This window comes from Fukomys damarensis, unplaced genomic scaffold, assembly GCF_012274545.1.
Source record: "Fukomys damarensis isolate Sample0158 unplaced genomic scaffold, DMR_v1.0_HiC HiC_scaffold_39, whole genome shotgun sequence".
NCBI classification, from domain to species: domain Eukaryota; kingdom Metazoa; phylum Chordata; class Mammalia; order Rodentia; family Bathyergidae; genus Fukomys; species Fukomys damarensis.
In genome coordinates, this window is record NW_022900951.1 from 100,972,666 (window position 1) to 100,992,443 (window position 19,778).

General features: G+C 35.7%; 1 protein-coding gene across 1 annotated transcript in view; it reads right to left on the bottom strand.

Moving 5' to 3' along the window:
- Window positions 1-19,778, bottom strand: part of Tenm1 (teneurin transmembrane protein 1) — a 788,119-nt gene that overhangs the window by 78,499 nt on the left and 689,842 nt on the right. Inside the window, exon 24 of the mRNA XM_010608026.2 lies at window positions 17,714-17,946. Coding sequence (XP_010606328.1) covers window positions 17,714-17,946 — 233 coding nt within the window. The remainder of the gene's footprint in view (window positions 1-17,713; window positions 17,947-19,778) is intronic.

The window sequence follows — 19,778 nt, forward strand, 5'->3', positions numbered from 1 at the left end:
ACTATTACGGTCTGAGGGTAGCATTGGTCTCTCAACATTCAACAGTTTACCAGACATTAATAATGATGTAAGTTATTTTCTCTTGCTTTAGAAAGGTTGATGTGTGTGTGTGTGTGTGTGTGTGTGTGTGTGTGTTTGTGTGTGTGTGAGGTTGGGGTAGGTAGATGGCTCTAGTTCAAACTGAAATGAGTATCTTGTTTTATTTTCTGCTAGAATTCTTGCTTAAAAGATGCCTGCAGGGTGAGATTTAAAGGAACTCAGTACATGTGGGTTAAGATAAATGAGATTTACTATATCTGAGGTGAATATTTTACGTCCTCCTTACAAATTCTTCAAACAAAATTTAACGATATATAGACACAATTCAGATATACTTGGAAGAAATGCCTGTCATCCTAGGAAAACAAACTGCCTTACAAGGTTGTATGTCAACACTTAGCCTGAGGAAGGCAAGTTCTTTTGCTGCCCATGGGCCAGCAAAAAACTAATTGCAGTTGTTACACTTTAGGGAAAACAAATCTCTTTCAAAGTATGCAAGTGACCAAGAGGTTCTGATAAAAAACTAAGGAGAATAGTTTGTCCCAAGTACTCAATAAAAGCAAGATATGAACTAAGTGCTTACTATTCACAAAAGTGGCCTAACTCAAGAACCAAGATTTCTTTGGGATAATTATTTGCATGTAGTGTCAATTCAAACAGTGCAGGAAGCCCATTTAAAATTCTCCCAGCATCTGCACATCTCTACTAATGAAGCTAATGTGAAAAGAGAAGTTCACTGAGTCAGGAGTGGTAGACAGTCATTTGTAGAAAGTAAAGCAAGGTAATGAGCACTGTGTGAATGCTGTATTTCAACTGTCTAAATGTAAGTTCAAGAGACACGTAGAACTGATTTGGACTCAGTCAGTAATACATGAATATAGTAATAACACACTCACAAATATGACAGCTCAGTGAAAGCAGAAAATAGTCCAATCAATTTTATGAGACAAACAACTCTTCGCTGTTTATTTTTTCCACACTCTGACTTGCAAGCTTGAAAACCCGTGTGCAGAAGGTTAGACTGGAAGGTACTGAAAAAGCTGAATACCTGGTTCAACGGAACTGGTGGCTTCCTTGGCCTCACCTTGTCTGAGCTTAGGCTTTCCAACAACATTTCCCTACCTACAACTTTTCTCTAAATTCAGTTACCCATATAACTTCATGAGAGATAGGAGGATGAGGAAAGAGTCAAGTTGGAAGATCGGGTTGTAAGACTGTGACTTGAACAAATTGACATCTTCACCTCCCCGTGCTGAGCTTCTTGCTTTTGTTTAATGGTGAGAATAAAAGCTGAGCTGCCCATGTCAGTGGATTACCACAAAGGCCAAATAAAAAAGCAGGTGTTCTGTGAAATCTTGCCAAAAAGATGAACACAAGGGATGATGTATTTATTCATGTTTTTGATGATCAGTTGTATGATATCATGCTGTGTATACATTACATGATTTCCTGCTTCATTATGGCTGGATGTAGATGGCAGGAACCCTGTGTGTAATTTTCTCAGTATCTTTTCCATGCTGTTAGCAATGAATGATCGGTCTACGCATGATCCTGTGCTGTTTCTCCAGTCCAAATGGTCTTTGCAGCTCTGAAGCATACCACTCACTTTCTTATCTCCACAGATTTGCCCGCACCATTCCCTGTACCTAGAATGCCCTTTATTTTTTTTCTAAATTCAAATCTTGCTCATATTTCAAGGTGCAGAAGAAGTCTAACCTCAAAAATTACAATATAAAAATTGACTCAAATACTTGAAAACATCCTGATGGAAGTATTTCCTTGTAAATTGTATCAATTTGAGTGGCAGAAATCTTTTGATTTTATTAGAAGAGATGTGTAATACAAAATCAAAGGAGTAGGAATATGGAGTAATACGACATGAAGTTGCTAATTTAAAGACTGGACCGAAATAAGAATACGGAATGTTTTTGACTGGATTCAACAACACATTTTATATGTGGAGTTAGGACCATCTTAACAAATCCACTTTATGACCACCCTACCCTCACAGGAAGGACTAAGTCATTTATTTTCCATCTACGGATACTGCATTATTCTCCACTGCCCTGTCTTCCTCTCTTTTGCCTTGTGCTTTGAGTTATTATTCCGTTTGGAGTTCATTTAATGTATTAAGAATAGAGGTTAGAGCCTAGTTCTCAGGTTTTCTTTAGCGTTGTGTGTAGGCCCTTTACCAGATGCCTTTCTTTTCCTCAACTTCCCTCTTCTACTCATTTTCTCTCTGCCCCGTTCTTCAGATACCAATTCAGTCTCTATTCTCCTAACCCTTGTAATGTTTAAAGTTTATATCACAAAAAGGTAATGTTGGATTATAGACTCTTCCTAAGCCAGATTATATACCACTCAAGGGCAGGCACCGTGTCTTTTCACTTCAGTTCTGATTTTTAAAATTTGCTGCCTGAAATTCTTATCAAAGAAGCAGAACTCACTGAACATTGTTATTTTTCTAACAAGATGTGCTGGGGCCATGCTGTGAGTTTGACAGAGTAGCTAAAACTAGTGGGACTCTTAACAAGAGGAAAGTGGGGCTCTTGGCACTAGTGTCTTTATTGATATCATTAAATATATTCAAAGTATTAAGACGATGACATCTCTGGATACCTCTCTGATAATCAGAAGGTTTTGCATAGTGAGAGATGGCCACACGTGCTTGAGTATCATATTAGCACAGTTGCTGCATATAGCAGAAATATGTTTACAGAATAAATTACTAAGATCTTCATTAGAAATAGAACATTTTGAAAAGTCAAAAAAGAGTAATTAGTAGTATTCAGTGAGTCTTATAAAGGAGATAAAACAAAACTGAACTGAGGCATGTTAAGATACTGCTATATACCATTTTTTTTGGTTCATCTTAAATTGAGTTTATTGGTACATTTTAGGGATACAGTACAGTTACATTCATTTTTGGGATCTTGTACCTCTACATGACAAGTCTTGGTTCTCATTTTTTCCCCTTGTCCCTGCCCTCCCTTCACCCCTCCTCCCCTCCCCATCTACAAACACTTTATTTCCATCTTTTCATTATCTCACATTTTTTTCTTTTCCCTTTTCACCCTTCCATGCCCATCACACCTTCCCTACACCTTTAGCTCCTTTCTTCCCATTTCTCAATGTCAAAGATACTGCTATATACCATTTTTGAACTTCAATAATTCTTTAATTCAACAGCTCAGCATCTTCAGCATTTCCGGCAACTAGAAAATAGCAACTTCTGACCAGTTCAGGAAGCCTGTGATTTTGGTCACTTGTTAATTAACTAGATTTTTAAAAATTCAAATTGATTAGTTGAATAAAGTGATTTTGTTAAGACTAAACCAGATATATTTGGGAAATAAAATAATGCCAAGAATTATAAAAAAAATAAGTGATATGTGTTGATCTGTGCTTTTTCAAAAATTTTAAGCTTAATAAAATAAAATCAGAATATGTAAGAGCAGCTTTCTCCAATTCACTCTAGGAATGCTCCCAGCTTCACTATTCTGGGAAAGGTGAGAAAGCACCTTATGAATGACTCCAAGTCTTAAAGCAGGGCTGGAGCAGTAGCTTTCCTGAAATTCTGATTTGACTTTGTTCAGGAAAACAGAGAAAGGATCATGGAAACCAAACTAGTCTTGGGTTGTGGCTTGGGCAGGGACAAAGAAGAACTATCAATATATTACCATGGCTTCAATTTCCGTGGCTAGAGATATCTTCTAAACTGAGAAATGTATCTGGCCCACTCAAAGAAATTACTACTGTAATCAGCTTCTTTTTCTCAGTAAACAGTGGTAAAATGGGACACCTCTACCCACCTTCCTTCGTTTCAAAACCTATTACACAGTATAGTAAGATTTTTGAAAAACCAAATGAAATCACTAGTAAATGAAACTTGAAGAAAAATAGAGCAAACAGCACTGGGGCTTTTTGCTAGACTTTGATATTTGAGGCTTGAAGATAACCTCATATTTGAGTTATTAAGCCTGTGAATCCTCAGGGAGAAACTTTAAATGGACCAGAACTCATTCCTATGGAAACAGTGACTTTTTTTGGTCAGTCATAAAGTTGACTCATTATACTGTACTTAGACTCTTTCAGGAAGTTCACAATCAACAATTTAAGGAACTCAGCACAGGGACACATACTCAAGGTGGTGGTGGATTCTTTTGCTAAAGAAAGAGACTTAAATCCAATCTTCTCAGAAAATATGAGAATAATGTCAGTCATTGACAAGGGCCTTAAAATCCCTATTCCAAGGCTACAGCCAGTGTGTTTTGATGTTAGTATTTGTGCCTTACAGGTTGGTATATATATTTTTTCTCACTGAGTTTATTGGTACATTTTAGGTATACAGCACAGTTGCATTTGTCATTGGGATCTTGTACCTTTACATGACAGGTCTTGGTTCTCATTTTTTCCCCATGTCCCTGCCCTCCCTTCACGCCCTCTATTCCCTATTTATAAAAACTTTATTTCCATTTTCTCATATTTTTCTCTTTTCCCTTATTCCCTTTCCCCTACCCTTCCCACTTCCCCTACACCTTTAGCCCTTTTCTTCCTATTTCACATTGTCAATATTATTAGGATCTTATGTACCATTACAGTTTTTAGGTTGGTACATATTTTGACTATGATTTCTGTATTACAGAAAGCCTTATTTAAATAAAACAGAATAATACTAAACTAAATTGAACTAATTACTTTTGAAATGGAATCATCAGGTAAAATTTTTCAAGTTGCTTTGTAAATCCTCTTTCTCATTTCAAATGCTTCAAAATTATGAAATATTTCAAATGGCAGACAACCCAGAAAATCCTACCACAGATCACCAGGTATTCTTCACCCCAATTTAACTGATGTTAGCAGATCTCTTTTACAAAAGGAAATGTCAATGTAGCCAAAGCCCCATCTTCTTATCCCTCCATCCTTTTTCCTTCTCTTTCCAGAGCTAAGCATTATTGTGAAGTTAGTGGCTATAGTTCCCATGCATGTTTTTATACATTACTAAACATGCTACATCCATAAATGATATATGTGCATGTTTTGGTGCTTTCAAAATTATGTAGGTGGGCTTGGGGTGTAGCTAAGTGGTAGAGTGCATGCATAACATGAATGAGGCCCTCAGTTCCATTCCTAACATAAAAAAATTATGTAGGAAATAGATGGCAGCGATGGTTGCACAGCACTGTAAATCTACTTAATGTTTCAGAACTGTATGCTTAAAATAGTAACATTATACTATGTGCCATATACTTTACCACAATGAATATATAAATACCACACCTTATGTATCCTTTTACAACTTTGCCTTTCATTCACACAACATTATGTTTTTGTGCCTATCAGTGCTTTTACATGTAGATGTAATTCACTCATCTTTATTGTTGTATAATGTGCTATCATTCAAAAATTTTTATTGGATTATTAGCTTGTTTTAATTTTTTATACTGTGTTGTATATTTCCTAGCAGATGTCTCCTTATGCTTATAGGCCCTTGTGACCTTTCATCCATTTTTCTCTAAGTAAGGTCGCCTCAGTACCTCTCTTTGACATGGTTACTATTTTCCGTTTAGTTGGATAATGAATTTTGAAAGTAAAGGGAACCAAATTTGGGGGTGTGTATATGCAATACATGAAATTTCAAAAAATAGGAATTTGCGTACAAACCATTCTGAAAACAAAATATTTATTATTAATTTGAAAAGCAATCCAATTAATATCCATAATTAATTTAAAACTATTTTAATTCTTATCCTCATTCTCATCACTATATTTTAGTCAGTATTTTATCTGTACCAGGCATTGGTTGAACCCATCTTGTATCATTTCATCCTGTATGAGATTCTAAGGATGAGAAAACAGTGGCTTGGAGATGATTTCAAAATGTATTTATTTCTGCGGTTTTATCTGTGCATTTCTAAAGTTTCTGATTTTAACTGCTTCCTAAATTTTTCAAATTTCACAGGTCTCTAGTGCTAAAGAAACATGGTGTGATTTAAGGGTTACTGAAAAGCCTGCCTTAAAAATACTTCTACTATGGGAAAGCTTCTAGCAGAACACAAACTTTACACATGTTAAGGAAATATGCTGATAATCCAGTGAGATAGTGAGAAAACAGCAGCACTGTAACAATAAAAGATTAAAACAAACATGTCCATCAACATGCAGCTGGTTTAAGAAACTATGATACAGCCTTATATTGCTGTGTTAAGCAACTCTTAAAGTGGTATATATGTACATGACTATGAAAATAATTCTTTTAGCCAAAGATCTCAATTTTATAGTAACTGTATAGGAAGTATACATGATAAAACAGGTTGGGTACAATGAGGATGAAAACAACCAAATCTAGTATAGCAGAAATTCAACCAACTGACCCAATTTCTGTAACAAATTATCAAATGAAATATGTGGATGTAGTTTAGACCCTAGTATAGAAATATTTGTTTGAGAAAATCAGATGAAAACCAAACATTGGATAATATATGAGATGTCAGAGTTTTTCATAAAAATATTTTTATTTTTGTAGAGTGAAGTGCATGGGGTGTGTGTACATGTTGCTAAGGGAGGGAAAAGAAACAAGAGTGGCTACATGTGGATATCACTCGAAGTCAGATAATGGGCTACGGGGGATTTATCACAATTTTCTTTAATTTTATGTATATATGAACACTTTCATAATAAACCCCTTTAAAAGTATGACTTCTAATTTTACTACCTGTATGTTCTTTTACCTGGAGCCACCAGGCTTTATTGAAAAACAAATTTTCTTTTTAAATAAACTATGAACCGAACATCCAAGCATGCTAGGACACTTAAAGGACCACACTGAAACTTTTAATTCATGATTAAAAACTTGGACAGAAAGATTTTCGAGATAAATTATTAAATGAAAGAAAGAGGGACAAGGAATAATCTTCATAGTATTGTTGCTTTGATTCAAGGGAGAATATAAAGAGAGAAGGACTCCGGTCTGTGTGTTTGTGGTAAAGGATCGCGAATATTTCTTTTTGCATCTTTCTATACAGTTCAAAGTTCAAATCACAGATAGTATTGTTTTTATTTTTCAATACCACTAGGGTTTGTCTAGATGGTGAGATTATGGATCGTTTACATTTTTCTCTTTTATGCTACTTTAAAAAAGTAAATGTTACTGAAATTCCTTCTATGACTTGCCTGCTGGGGTTCCAAGGCTTTCCATTTAGCTTTAATTCTTGACTTGTAGTGTTACCCCATTAGTAGGCATCTCAGACCATGTTTAGATGAGACTAACTCATTGTCAACCATTAGTACTATGACATGCATTCCTGTAGAACTCTCATCTACGAAAGCAGAGACCTAATTCTTCAGAGATCAAGCCATAGGACAGTGTAGTGTGTGTGTGTGTGTGTGTGTGTGTGTGTGTGAAAATAGCATGTATATATGTATTTGAATTATACAAAACTGTATCATAATACTTAATCAATTGAAAACTAATATTTAAGTATTACCACAGCACTTAAATTGAAAGTTAAAATTTTTGTCTTTTGTTAAACTATTTTTAAGTGCTCAGAAAATTAAGGAGAAGAAAACAATGTCCTATAATTCCTTATGTGACAATTAGCATTGTTAACATTTATGTGTACTTTATTGCAAACATTTTCTCTATATGTACACTGTACCTTTGTACCCTTACAGATGTAGCAGCACATAGTACATGGATTTTTGTGTCCTGAACTTTTTGTTGAACATTATTTTGTATTTTCCTTACTACCTGCAGGGATTTATTAAGGTGAAGAGGGTAGGCATCATCTGTCTTGGGTGCTGAAGGTGAGGGGAAGAGCACTTTCTGCAGCAATATTAAAAATGATAAGAAACCTGATGAATAGTATGTCTGTTTTTACTATCACCATTCATTGGAAATTCTAAATGTCAGTGATAAAACCCTCCTCTCACAGTCTCATTCTACTTTAGTATACTATTGTGTGCACACCCAGTTCTGATTAGGGGTGACACAAGAGGAAAGGTTGGATTTCTTTGTAGAGGACACAGCTGAGGCCTTTAGAGAGTCACTGAAAGAAGGAAGAGGAGACATTTCAGACACCCTCCACTTTACCAGTTTGATATCTGCATTCAACGAGTTTTGAAAACTTGTAAAACTTTTTTGTTTGATTTAAGAAAAAATAGCAGCTGCATTTCTTATGTGCATATAGACCAAGTCCTTAGTGATGCTGGTGTAAATGCTCTGTGTCATGCCATCTGTAATCACTGGGCTGAAATGGCCAAAAATTACAACCAATTGTTCAATTATAACATAAAAATAGACTTCCTGACTCTATTTCCAGCTGGGGTTTTAGCCCATGATGAAGTTAATTCATGGATTTCCAAAGATATCTTGCTTTGCTGTGTGTCAAGTTTTACCTTATATACCTGCCCACTTATCCAGCATTTCTACAAGATCAATGAGGTTAAAACATTGTCTGATAATTTCTCTATTGTGGAGTAAATATCCTGGATTCTTTGTAAAGTCAATACTCTGTAGTTGGAGAATTCCTTCAAAAAACAGCAAAACAGGCTAGATTCACCAGGAAATTACTTTCTTATTTTTTTTTGATTTTATGTTCAGCTCCATGCATCTGATAAAATTGAAATTACTGGGCAGCTTGTATCGATGATGGAGCAGTATGTGACCATGATCAAAGTTTTAACTCTAATATGATTTCATGATTTAGAATCTTAAAAACAAACATTTTGAATTGAAAGAAATTTCCTAATTAACTTCTGAAGAATTTGTGCATTAAAACATCTCACTCTGCTGAAGAAGACTGATAAAGCAAATGTACTACCTTCTGCTGAAGAGAAACTGTATTTAGAAGGAACTTGCTATTCTCATAAAACTTTTAATAGGAAGAAGTGAATCAAATTCCTTAATTACCATTTTATGGTTGGTAAAAGGGCAAATTACATGCCATCCATTTCTAAACTTCTAAATGTCTCTGGTGCTTTTAATTAAAGCTGCCATCTAGAAACTACTAAAGCAATTTTATGCAATTAGTTATTTATAGGTTACCATAATACACCACTCAAAATATGATTTAAGTGATTTGCAGCCTGTTAGTGTGTGATCTCTGTCATTTTTTTTTCCTTTTTGGCCAGAGACTTTTCTTTTTAGTCAGCCAAGGAGATTCTTAAGTGTACAGAGAAGAGTGGTGTGATACTGAGGAGCTATGCTAAGGAAGCTAAGCCAATTTGGCTACTGATCTTAAAGAAAAGGAAGAATCATAATTCTGTGCCGTCAGTTTTTACATGTAGAGGTCTAAGTTTCTTTCTACACGATATTGTGAAGGTGAAGTATCACCAGTCTGTTGTATCCCTGGGTTTTACACCCTCAGATTCAACCAACCATAAGTTGAAAATACTTTTTACTAAAGCTCATCTATATTTTTTCTTGTCATCATTCCTTAAACAATGCAAGATGACAACTATTTATATAGCATTTCCAGTATATTAAATATTATAAGTAATCTAGAGGTGATTTAAAGTATGCAGGAGGATGTGTGTAGATTATATACAAATATCACAGCATATTCTATAACAGACTTGAGCATTGAAGCATGCCTGTATTTCATTATTATTCTTTTACTTCCCCCCACTTCACTGATACTGTACCAGATACCCTAAATATCACACCTTCCCATGCTATCTTAGGTACATCCCATGTAGGATCGCCCTCCTTAGGTGATCTTGTCTGTATGAACATATCCATTCTCTCCTCCATCCTCTCAAGGCCCCCGTAATGTATTTTAATGAGGAATATTCTGTTCTTCCAGGCAATTCCTTGTACTGAACACTAAGTTCACATCTGGAGAGAATTCTTGTAGAATGAATTTCATAGTAAAATGATAGGCTGCAAAACGAAGTATTTTGCTTAGGTGAGCCTTTTGGGGTTCCCCCAAATACAACATGTATAAGAAGGCAATGCAAAAATCACTGCAGCTCAGGGTTGGGTGGGATCAGTTAGCCAAATGATATACAAAACCTAAATCCAACCATGCCTCACCTCTTGCTTCTTTTGTGGCACAATTCCTATGTAGGACATGGAGCTTGCCCTCTTCCAAGTAACTTATTCCATGTCATGTCACTATTATAATCATTATTACTATTAGTAGCAAAACAGCAACACTGACAATAAAGACAGGAAATATTTACTGTGCTGGGCATTGCACTAGGCATTTTATATGCCTTATCGAGTAACCCTGTTCTGTAGGCCCCATTACTAGCATTCCAGTTTTACAGGTGAGGAGCTGAAGCTCAGGGAAGTTAGATGATTTGCCCAAAATCACATATTTAATGAATTGAAGATCTGGGATCTGTATACAGTTCTATTTTACTCCAGAAATTTGGAGATTATCTATCATGGTATTTGGACTCTAAAATATTAGTGTTTGATAAAATGTGATACATAGATGAAAATTAAAATACATGAGAATAAATTTTCTTTTAATAAAGCATCTGAGCCAGGGATTTAGCTCAGCGGTCTGGTGGCCTGCCTTGAAAGTGCAAGGACCCAAGTTCAATCCCTGGTACCAAAAAAAAAAAAAAAAAAAAAAAAGCATCTGTGCCTTTATTAAACTTGAATGAACTTAATGGAGGTCTTCTCAACCATGGGTGGTACATAGGCAGAACAGGCGATTAGCCAAGGTTAGGTATAATTGCCTTTCTCTTGTTTGCCTTTTCACACCAATAAATTTATGGCTGCACAGTGGGAGCAGAAAAGGTAGAAAGCTTCTCAAGTTCTAGCTGCTGATATACTCTAAGGTCAACTCTTTAGACCATCATAAGCAGACATATTATGCCACCTGTGTATAAAACAGGATAAACTCCTAATCTGGTTGCAAAATAGGCACCAAGCATCCTCTGTTGTAGCTACGGTAAAATGAGAGGCCAATGACCTAGGTGAAGAAGAAATTCCCCTAAATGAAAACAGCACAGGATCACAGAGGGATGAAAAACAAATATTTTTGCCTCAATTTTAGAATTTATCAAGCATATCTTTTCTCCAGATGCCTCTGATCCTAACACAAGGATGTTGGAGACAAACTCTCATAGGAAATGCTTTGAAACTGAAATAGGAATATGGTTATGGGTGGCAAAATATTGATCATACCCAGAAAGCACACATCACTCAGTGAATTACCCCTATCTTTTGTACTTCTCAAAAAGTCGAATGTTGCTGTCCATTTTCAGCAGGAAAGTCCATTTCTCTGAGATCAATGAGGTGATCAGATAGGATCAGATAGAGAATCATCAACCTTTCAGCTCCTTCCACCTCCAAACTTAACCCTATCTCTACACTTAATCTTAGCATGGCCTCTTTATTCTCCCCTCTTATTCAAAGGTTACTCCCTTCTAGTTTTCTATAGATCTTTCTATAATTTATTCCCTGTCTTCTCTGTCTTTCCACTGACCTATAACCATCACCCCATCCCTCCTATAGAAAAAGCATCCTTAAATTCCTTAGCTTCTCACTATTTATCATTCTGTCTTTCACAATGAAGCTTCCCAGAAGTCATCTTCATTAGTGATATTTATTCTGTCGCTTCTCATTGGTTCATCAAACGATTGAAATCTAGCTCCCACTGATACTGCCATTGAAACCACCAATAGCAGGGTCATCAATGAATGCCTCATTGCCTAATTCAATGGCTACAAATGAATGACATTTTATACCATTTTCTACATCTCCTTGAAACAGGCTATTCCCTTGGCTTCCTGGACACAATGTTTTGTCAGTCCCTTCTCCCTTTTCCTGAAGGCTTTTCTTTTCTCTGTCTTGTTTACCATATCCCCTTCCATTGACTGCTTTGTAAATATTAGTAATCTGTAGGGGCTCTTTGCCTCAGTTTTGTCTCAGTGCACTTAACTATTCTGTCTTCAAACTTATACAAAATGCACGCATCTGATGATCATGTCATTCTCTAGTTTCAAATCCTTCATGTACAGGAAAAAAATCCTAACTTCATATTCCTGGCCCTCCTTTTCCTATTATCCTCAAATACTTTTATTGTAGCAATACTTACTTATTTGTAGTTTCCTAAGTACACCGTTCATTTTATTCATGCCATGGCTAGCCTGTAATTTTGTTCAGGTTTGTCCTTAGAATCCATCCAAATGGTAAAACACTAACACATATAATTCACTAAAGGAATTTAGAAAAAACCCTTACTGCACTCATTACATAGGAAAATCAAAAGAACATTCTCATTCCTGTTTCTGTATTATATCCTCTTGCTCATAGACAACAATGACATCAGTAAGAAGTCACTAATTATAGTCTGAGCATTTTTTCGCTAACTTCATATATAGCTTTTCAAAGTAGTAAGCCAATGACAGAGGGAAGGAGTAGAGTTTCACAATCTACCTCAGCTAGATCTGAGAAGGGACAATAATAGATTGTGTCTAGATTTTAATATACCCAGATTTCATAACTGGTAATAAAGTTAAAGTGAATTCTGTATGGTTAGTGTTATGATCCTCAGAACCACTTTTTTTTTTTTTTTTTTTTTTTTTTTTTTTTTTTGTACCGGGGATTGAACTCTGGTCCTTGTGCTTGCAAGGCAGGTGGTGGAACCAATGAGCTAAATCCCTGGCCCTCAGAACCACTTTTGGGAGCTGTGAAAAGCATAATTTCTTTCCTGTGGAACAACTGTTTGCCCTCATCTGGATATTGCTTATGTCCTGCTGACTTCTAAGGTCAATATACTTAAACACATACATGAAAATAGAGACACAATCCTTGGTGAGGTCCAAGAAAAACCAAATTAAGTCATTGATTAATTTCATCCTGTCCATTCACTCCTTAACCTACTGTAGCTACTTAAAAAAAATGCATTCAAGCTTGTCACAAATTTTATTTTATATCCCCACCTCATACCATTTCACATTTTGCTTAAGGACTTGGTCATCTATTACATGACTCATTAGTTTGAGTTCTCTGTAGAACTAACGAAAGTTGCAGTAAAAAAAATAAATGGAACCTAAGTTTCAACTACATCATCCACGTATGCTTCGAAAGCATCTTTCAAAGTCAATGCCAGGGATTAGCACTTGTCAACCCCTTTGCTAAACTTTTTCCTTGCCCCATTACACTGAAGTATTGATGAGCAGAAAGGCAAACGTTTCTCTTTATTGGGATTCAAATCAAAGTGCACACAACTGGATCAGATAAAGACTTCTCTTCAGAAGTGCCCAGAGACTATCATATGAAATTATATTTGGGGATGCTTCCATTTTTCCTTCAAACAAAATTTGCAGGTACTATGATAGTCAAGAAATTTAATGAAATGAAGGTTTCCTACCTTGGCCCCTTAAAGAAAATTTGGTGAAGTTCCTAACTGCAGAATCTTCCAAAGAGAAGTGACAAGGTTTCCTGGAGATTTATTTGAATAATTAATTTACAACTATGCAAATGCAATCGATACAGTGCACTATGGATACACTTGGTAAAAAAAAATCAGAGAAATTATTTTAATTGGAAAAGGAAACTAGACTATAAATTATTTATCTTGTAAGTAAAACTACTTTGTATCCATTGAAAACATGTCTTTAGATTGAAACTATTTTCCAATATTTCAATCCTTCCCAGAGGTCGTGGATTTTAGTAGGAAGGCAGTCAGATATCACTGGTCTTTTCTTTGCACTGTTTGGAGTCTGGCAGACTTGCTTTGAATTCCATTCTTGTTTTCTGTTAACTGTGTCACCCAGAATAAGTTTCTTAACCTATCTGTTTCCATTTCCTTGTTTGTACAATGGGGAAGAATACTACAGTACAAACTTAGGCATTGTTGTGGAAATTAGAAATAGCTTGTGTAAACTATCTAGCACAGTGTGTGGCACACAACAGGCACTCATTACATTATAGCTATGCTTTTTGTAATACATTACAGATTGGAGCAAGATCATCCTGAGCCCTTCAGTGTGCAACTGAGGAATCTCAGAACACAGTGTTTAAATGCCTGATATGAAATAACTAGTCAATGACATTACTAAGTCTATTTTAGTGCTCAGGAAAAGGGAACCACAGTGAGGTACAGTGACTTGCTCAGGGCCAGTCAAAGAAACATGGACATAAACAGAAAAGCTGTTTTCCTAATTTGGCATTCAGTGCAATTTGCTGTCATTTCTCAAAAAACAAACAAACTAAAAACCCCTTCTGACCGTTTCACCTTTGCTGACTAGTTTTTAATCCTGTTTTGATAATTTACTCTGACTTTAGGATGAATGATGTCAAAAACAAATTTTGTTTCATCTTATTTTTAAAATAGATTTGGAAAATAAATTAGCTGTCTTGCAGATTAGCATTTACCTGTCTTACCTTGCATAATTAAGCACATATTGGAGAGCCTAGCCTCACTATAATTGCAATATGTTGCTTGTTAAAGTCTTAAGGCAAGCTCTCTTTCCAAACTTAGAAATGGTACTCCCTAAAAGTACATTGTCATTTTCTACTGATCTACAGCTTTTCTTTATGAGCTTCTAAGTAGAGGGGAAAAACATCAAATCTCTTCTTAAAGAAATCCATTAATCAGTTGCTGTCTTGTAAGAGGGAAGGAAGAAGGAACTGATGTGCGCAGTAGTTGTAAAGCAAATAAAACAGAACAAGCCAAAAATAACCCCAAACCAAACTGTCCTTTCTTGAGTGACAAAAAACCTGCAGGAGATCCCAAAGGATGAAACTAGCAATTAAGCAGTACTCTCCTCTCAGTTTGAACATTGTGCTTTTATAATTTCTTGCATGATTTTTTCTTCAATGGAAGTCTATGAAATTGCCCTGCAGCAGTCCGTATAATGAGAACCTCACTTCTGATTCACTGACAAGGGTGAGCACTGTCTATATTCAGCACGGAGATAGTTGCTATAGCTAGGCATCTAAGTGTCCTGACCAGCATCTTCACAACAACCAATGTCTGCACATAGCTTTTGCTGTCTGAGTGATTTTAAGATCTCCAATAGGGTCTTTAAACACTGTCGGTATAGTTGAAGGAGATATGATAGATACCTAATGTAGACTATGCATCTAACTCCCTTAAATATTCTAGTTCATTCACTGGATCAGACCAGATATTGACAACATCAGCTTTAAGAACTTTACATGAAAAGTATCCTGGTTGGATTAGATATTCAGCTGTCCAAAGCCTGAGCTAGGTATACTTATAGCCCTTACTGCATTGGATGAACAAAATGTACCAGATTATGGTAAATGCCACTTTTGGATACAAAGATGAATAAATCAAGCCAAAGGAAAAATATACTACTAGCTATGACAAGGAGAAGAACTTAGTTTAATATTAGCTTTAGTAGTTATATAAGTTTTGGCACTCTCATTACAGATGCTTCAAGAATTCGTGTAAATCCTGTTCAGAACTCTATTGTTAGTTTCTAACAAAAAAGATGCAGAGAACAAATTACTCGCTTTATTTGGCAAAAAATTTAGATATTTATTCTCTCTGTGGCAGGTTGAATGTGGTAGGTAAGATGAGTAGTTTCCATACTAAAAACAACTCAAGTGCATTGCAGCAGCCAGGTGTGGTGGTGCACGCCTAAGGCAAGAGGATCACCACAATTTCAAAGCTGGCCTGGGTTACATGTGAGTTCAAGGCCAACCTGAACTACATAGCAAGATCTTGTCTCAAGAAGATTACAGTTTCCATGGCAGTATAAGGTCAATGCTTCTCTTTGTTAATGCAGAAATCCTTATTAATACCCACAAGAGTTTGTTGTTGTTTTTTTTTTTGGTACAGGGGATTGAACTCGGGTCCTTGCGCTTGCAAGGCAGGCCACTGAACCGCTGAGCTAAATCCCTGGCTCAGCAAGAGTTTTAAAACTGTGAAAAAGGTGGGACCCAGCCTAATGCATTTCCTTGAAGGAAGTACTCTACTTATTCATTCACTCATTAAATATTTATTATGGACCTACTATGTGTAAGAAATGAGAGCTGACACAGAAAAAAAGAAACACTATCATAATGCTTGGGTGCTGTGCTCTCCTGGCAAAAAAGTAACCTTCTTTTAAACATCACTTAATTTCCTTTTAGGAATACCTTGCATAAATAAGAGTTACTTAATTGATTAAACAAAATAAACATGTATACTCTTCCTCACACCATTTTAAAGTTAGTAGCGGAACTGGAGAAGGATAACAATATGTATTAGCTTCTCATCTAAAGCTATTTATGTCTGTAGGAAAAATCCACCATTCATGAAAGAACTGGAAAACAAAATAGAATAAAATATAATCAAGTGCTAATTGGGCAGTGTAGGCACTGTTGAAATGCAGATTAAAGGGCTCAGTTATGCAAAAAGGTTTTATGAAAGATAAAGACCTTGAAGAAATTGATAGCTTTAAATATTTACTGTAGGTGGAATTTAATTCTAATATGGTAAATGGCAAATGGCTAAAGAGTAGCTTCTTAGTATTTGATATAACAACTGACAACCTAACAAATTAAACACATTGATGTCACTGTATTTTTTGGTATGGGAAGACATTCATAATACATTAAGTGTAAATAGCACAGTATAAAACAGCATTATATAGTGTGACTGCATTCCTAGAGAATTAAAATGTATGATATACATGGAAAAAGTCTAAAAGCATAAACACTAAAACATTAATGGTGGTTTTCTATATGTGATACACTTATGGTGATTTCAATTAAATTTTCTCAAACTTTTTTCATAATTTTTCCACAAAAAGTATATATTATTTGTGTAATAACTTAAAAAACATTGTTTTCATAAAACCTAGAAAAACCAATAATTTATCAAACTCACTAAAATAAGCACATGCACACATATCTTCAAGAATGAACAGAAGAATGATTAAATAATTAAGCAGATAAATTGGTGATACATGAGAACAGGCTAAAAAATTGGCTGTGCTTTAGCTTACTGACTTACAATGGGCAGATGATCCAAGTCTAGCCAATTATAAAATTAATTGGAAAGCACAGTTTTGCTCACAAATTTCAAGAAATCAAGTGGAGTTGGAGGTTTTTCTTTTAAGATTGAGAAATACATTTAGAATAAATAAAAGTGAGGTTGAGCTCCCATAGAGGGCAAATGTAAATAGAAAAAGGAATTAATTATGGTAGAGAGCCTATAAATTGAAAGTGTAACTTCAAGAATGATTTAGATAATATAATGGAAGAAAGGTTTACTAAAGTTTGTTAAGAAAATGATAGAAATGTCAAGGATCTGTGATATTCAACACACTTGACAGACCTAATCCCACCCACTGCAGGCCACAGAGAGGGGCCTGGAGGCTTTCTGGTGGGTCAGGTTAACCTTTTATTTGCTGGACTTTGGGAAGTATACAGGAGATAAGACTCAGAGAGGTTGGGGAGTCAGGGAGGCAGTCAGAGGGCTCTGGGAAATAGTTATTTTATAAATCAGAAAGAAAAAATTCAAGCTTATGATAACATTGATGACCGTACTAACATATATGGGCTAAAATTCACCTGGATGTACCTGTCTTCTAGGATAGACTTCAAAGAAGTCCAATCAGAGGCAGAATGTGTAGACAGAGTACAGTGTTGCAATAACAGCCTTAGGGATTTGCAAAGTCAAATGAAATCTTTAGACGATCAAAGAAGGATGACGGTGATGATGATTATTATTATTGTTATTTATTTATTTACCTCGAGGGCTGTTCAGTGAAGCTTCTGATGCTCTCCCGCCGTCTCCACAGTGACTCTGGTCAAAGGGAAGGCACTGATCACCGGTTCCTGCCACCACTTCAAAATTCTTGGAAAGATCTTTTGTTTCTATCAGTGATTTCAACCTGTAGACTTTTCGAGTATTGGTGTCTGATAGATAGAGTGATTCAGACACAGGGTCCATAGCCAGATAGTATTTGTGAGCGGGGCTTGTGCTAAGGAGGAGAAAAGTAAAGTTATTCCAAGCAATTTATTCAATATGTACCCTCCTGGGACCTGCCTTATGTCACACATGGAAAATTCTCTTAATTGTTAAAAGAATTCATGTTTCTTCCTGTTTATACACCAATGGGACAGACACTTCTTTTTCTAGTAATGGGTCTAAGTCTGAAAAAATCCAATGTGCACTGTTAATTGAAATGATGATGACATTTAAATACTATTCATTTGAGGGTAGAAAAAATAGAGGACAAAAAAAAAATCCCAGGAGATAACTTTTCTCATACTTTTCATACCCTGTTATCTAAGTACCAAGTGGATGACTCCCAGGATGTCACACAGTCAACTACAACTCTAGGAAAGGTGCAAAGAGGAAGGGGAAGTGAGAGGGGTAGAGGAAAGGAGAGAGAAGGATGGAGTTAATATGAAAAAATGAAAATGGAAAAAAAGTCTTTGTAAATAGGGAGGGTGGAGGGGTTGAAAGGAGGGTAGGTGAATGGGGAAAAATAAGAATCCAAATACCGAATAGTTTCTCTGGTGTGAAAAACTATAATAGTACGTAAGATCCTAATGAGATAATTGCCAATGTGAAATAGGAAGAAAAGGGCTGAAGGTGTAGGGAAGGTGGGATGGGTAGGGGAAAGGTAATAAGGGAAAAGAAAAAAATATGAGAAAATGAAAATAAAGTGTTTGTAAAGGGGGAGGGGAGGAGGGCTGAAGGGAGGGCAGGGACAAGGGGAAAAAATGAGAACCAAGACCTGTCATGTAAAGGTACAAGATCCCGGTAATAAATGTAACTGTAGTGTATATTTAAAATGTACCAATAAGCTAAAAAAAAAAAAGAATCAAGATATTATGTAAAGGTACAAATCTCCAGTGATGAATGCCATTGTATACCTAAAATGTAGCAATAAAATTAATTTAAAAAAGAACTCTACAAATCCAAAACAAAACTTATTTTCTTTGTCTACCTTCCCCATTGCTAATAAACCTATTTCTTCTCTGAGTTTCCTTTCTTATTTGGGGACATGGAATCCTCCTGTTGTTAACAAAAAGACATGTCCAAAGATAGCAGTGTGTTGATGAGTAAGAATCATGCTAGAGACACACTGCCAATTTTTTTTATCTCTATTCTCCCCTTTTTAAGCTGACTACTACTTCTCCAATCTATTTCTCTTTTTTTCAGGGTATAAAAATTGATTATATTTAACTTTTAAAAGTTAGAATAATAATTACATAATTATACAGTCATATACCTATACCTCCTAAAATTGACACGAAAGTTACCTTGACTGGATTTTAGCATTGTTGAATCTCTTCAAGTACATATTCTCAGTGAAGTTCATGCTATTTTCACTAAGTTGCTAAGTTACCCAGGCTGAGCTTGAACTTGTGATTCTTTCCTCAGCCTCCCACACTGCTAGGATTACAGGCAAATTTCACTGAACCTGGCTTAATTGCATTTTTAATGGCTTCTGTAGCTTTATGTTTGGGGACATTTTACTTGATTCTAAGATTCATGTACTATTGACATTATTGAAGCCCCAAACTTGGAAATTCTGAGCCCTCCTTTTCTCTTTATATGCAACTATGTATGTATACTAACTCTTACAATCCTTCTCCTCTTCCATTCTTTCTCCCATTACATTAATTCTAATTTTCATCATCTCTGGCCTGGAATATGTTCTATAATTTGGCACATAGAAATGTTTTTGAGATCTTAATCCTATTTATCTATACTGCCTCTAGGACTATTCTGATCACTTGGCTATCATCTTTAAAAAGCTTTTAATGATCTTCAGTGTGGTACACAAGCCTTTCCTTGCTT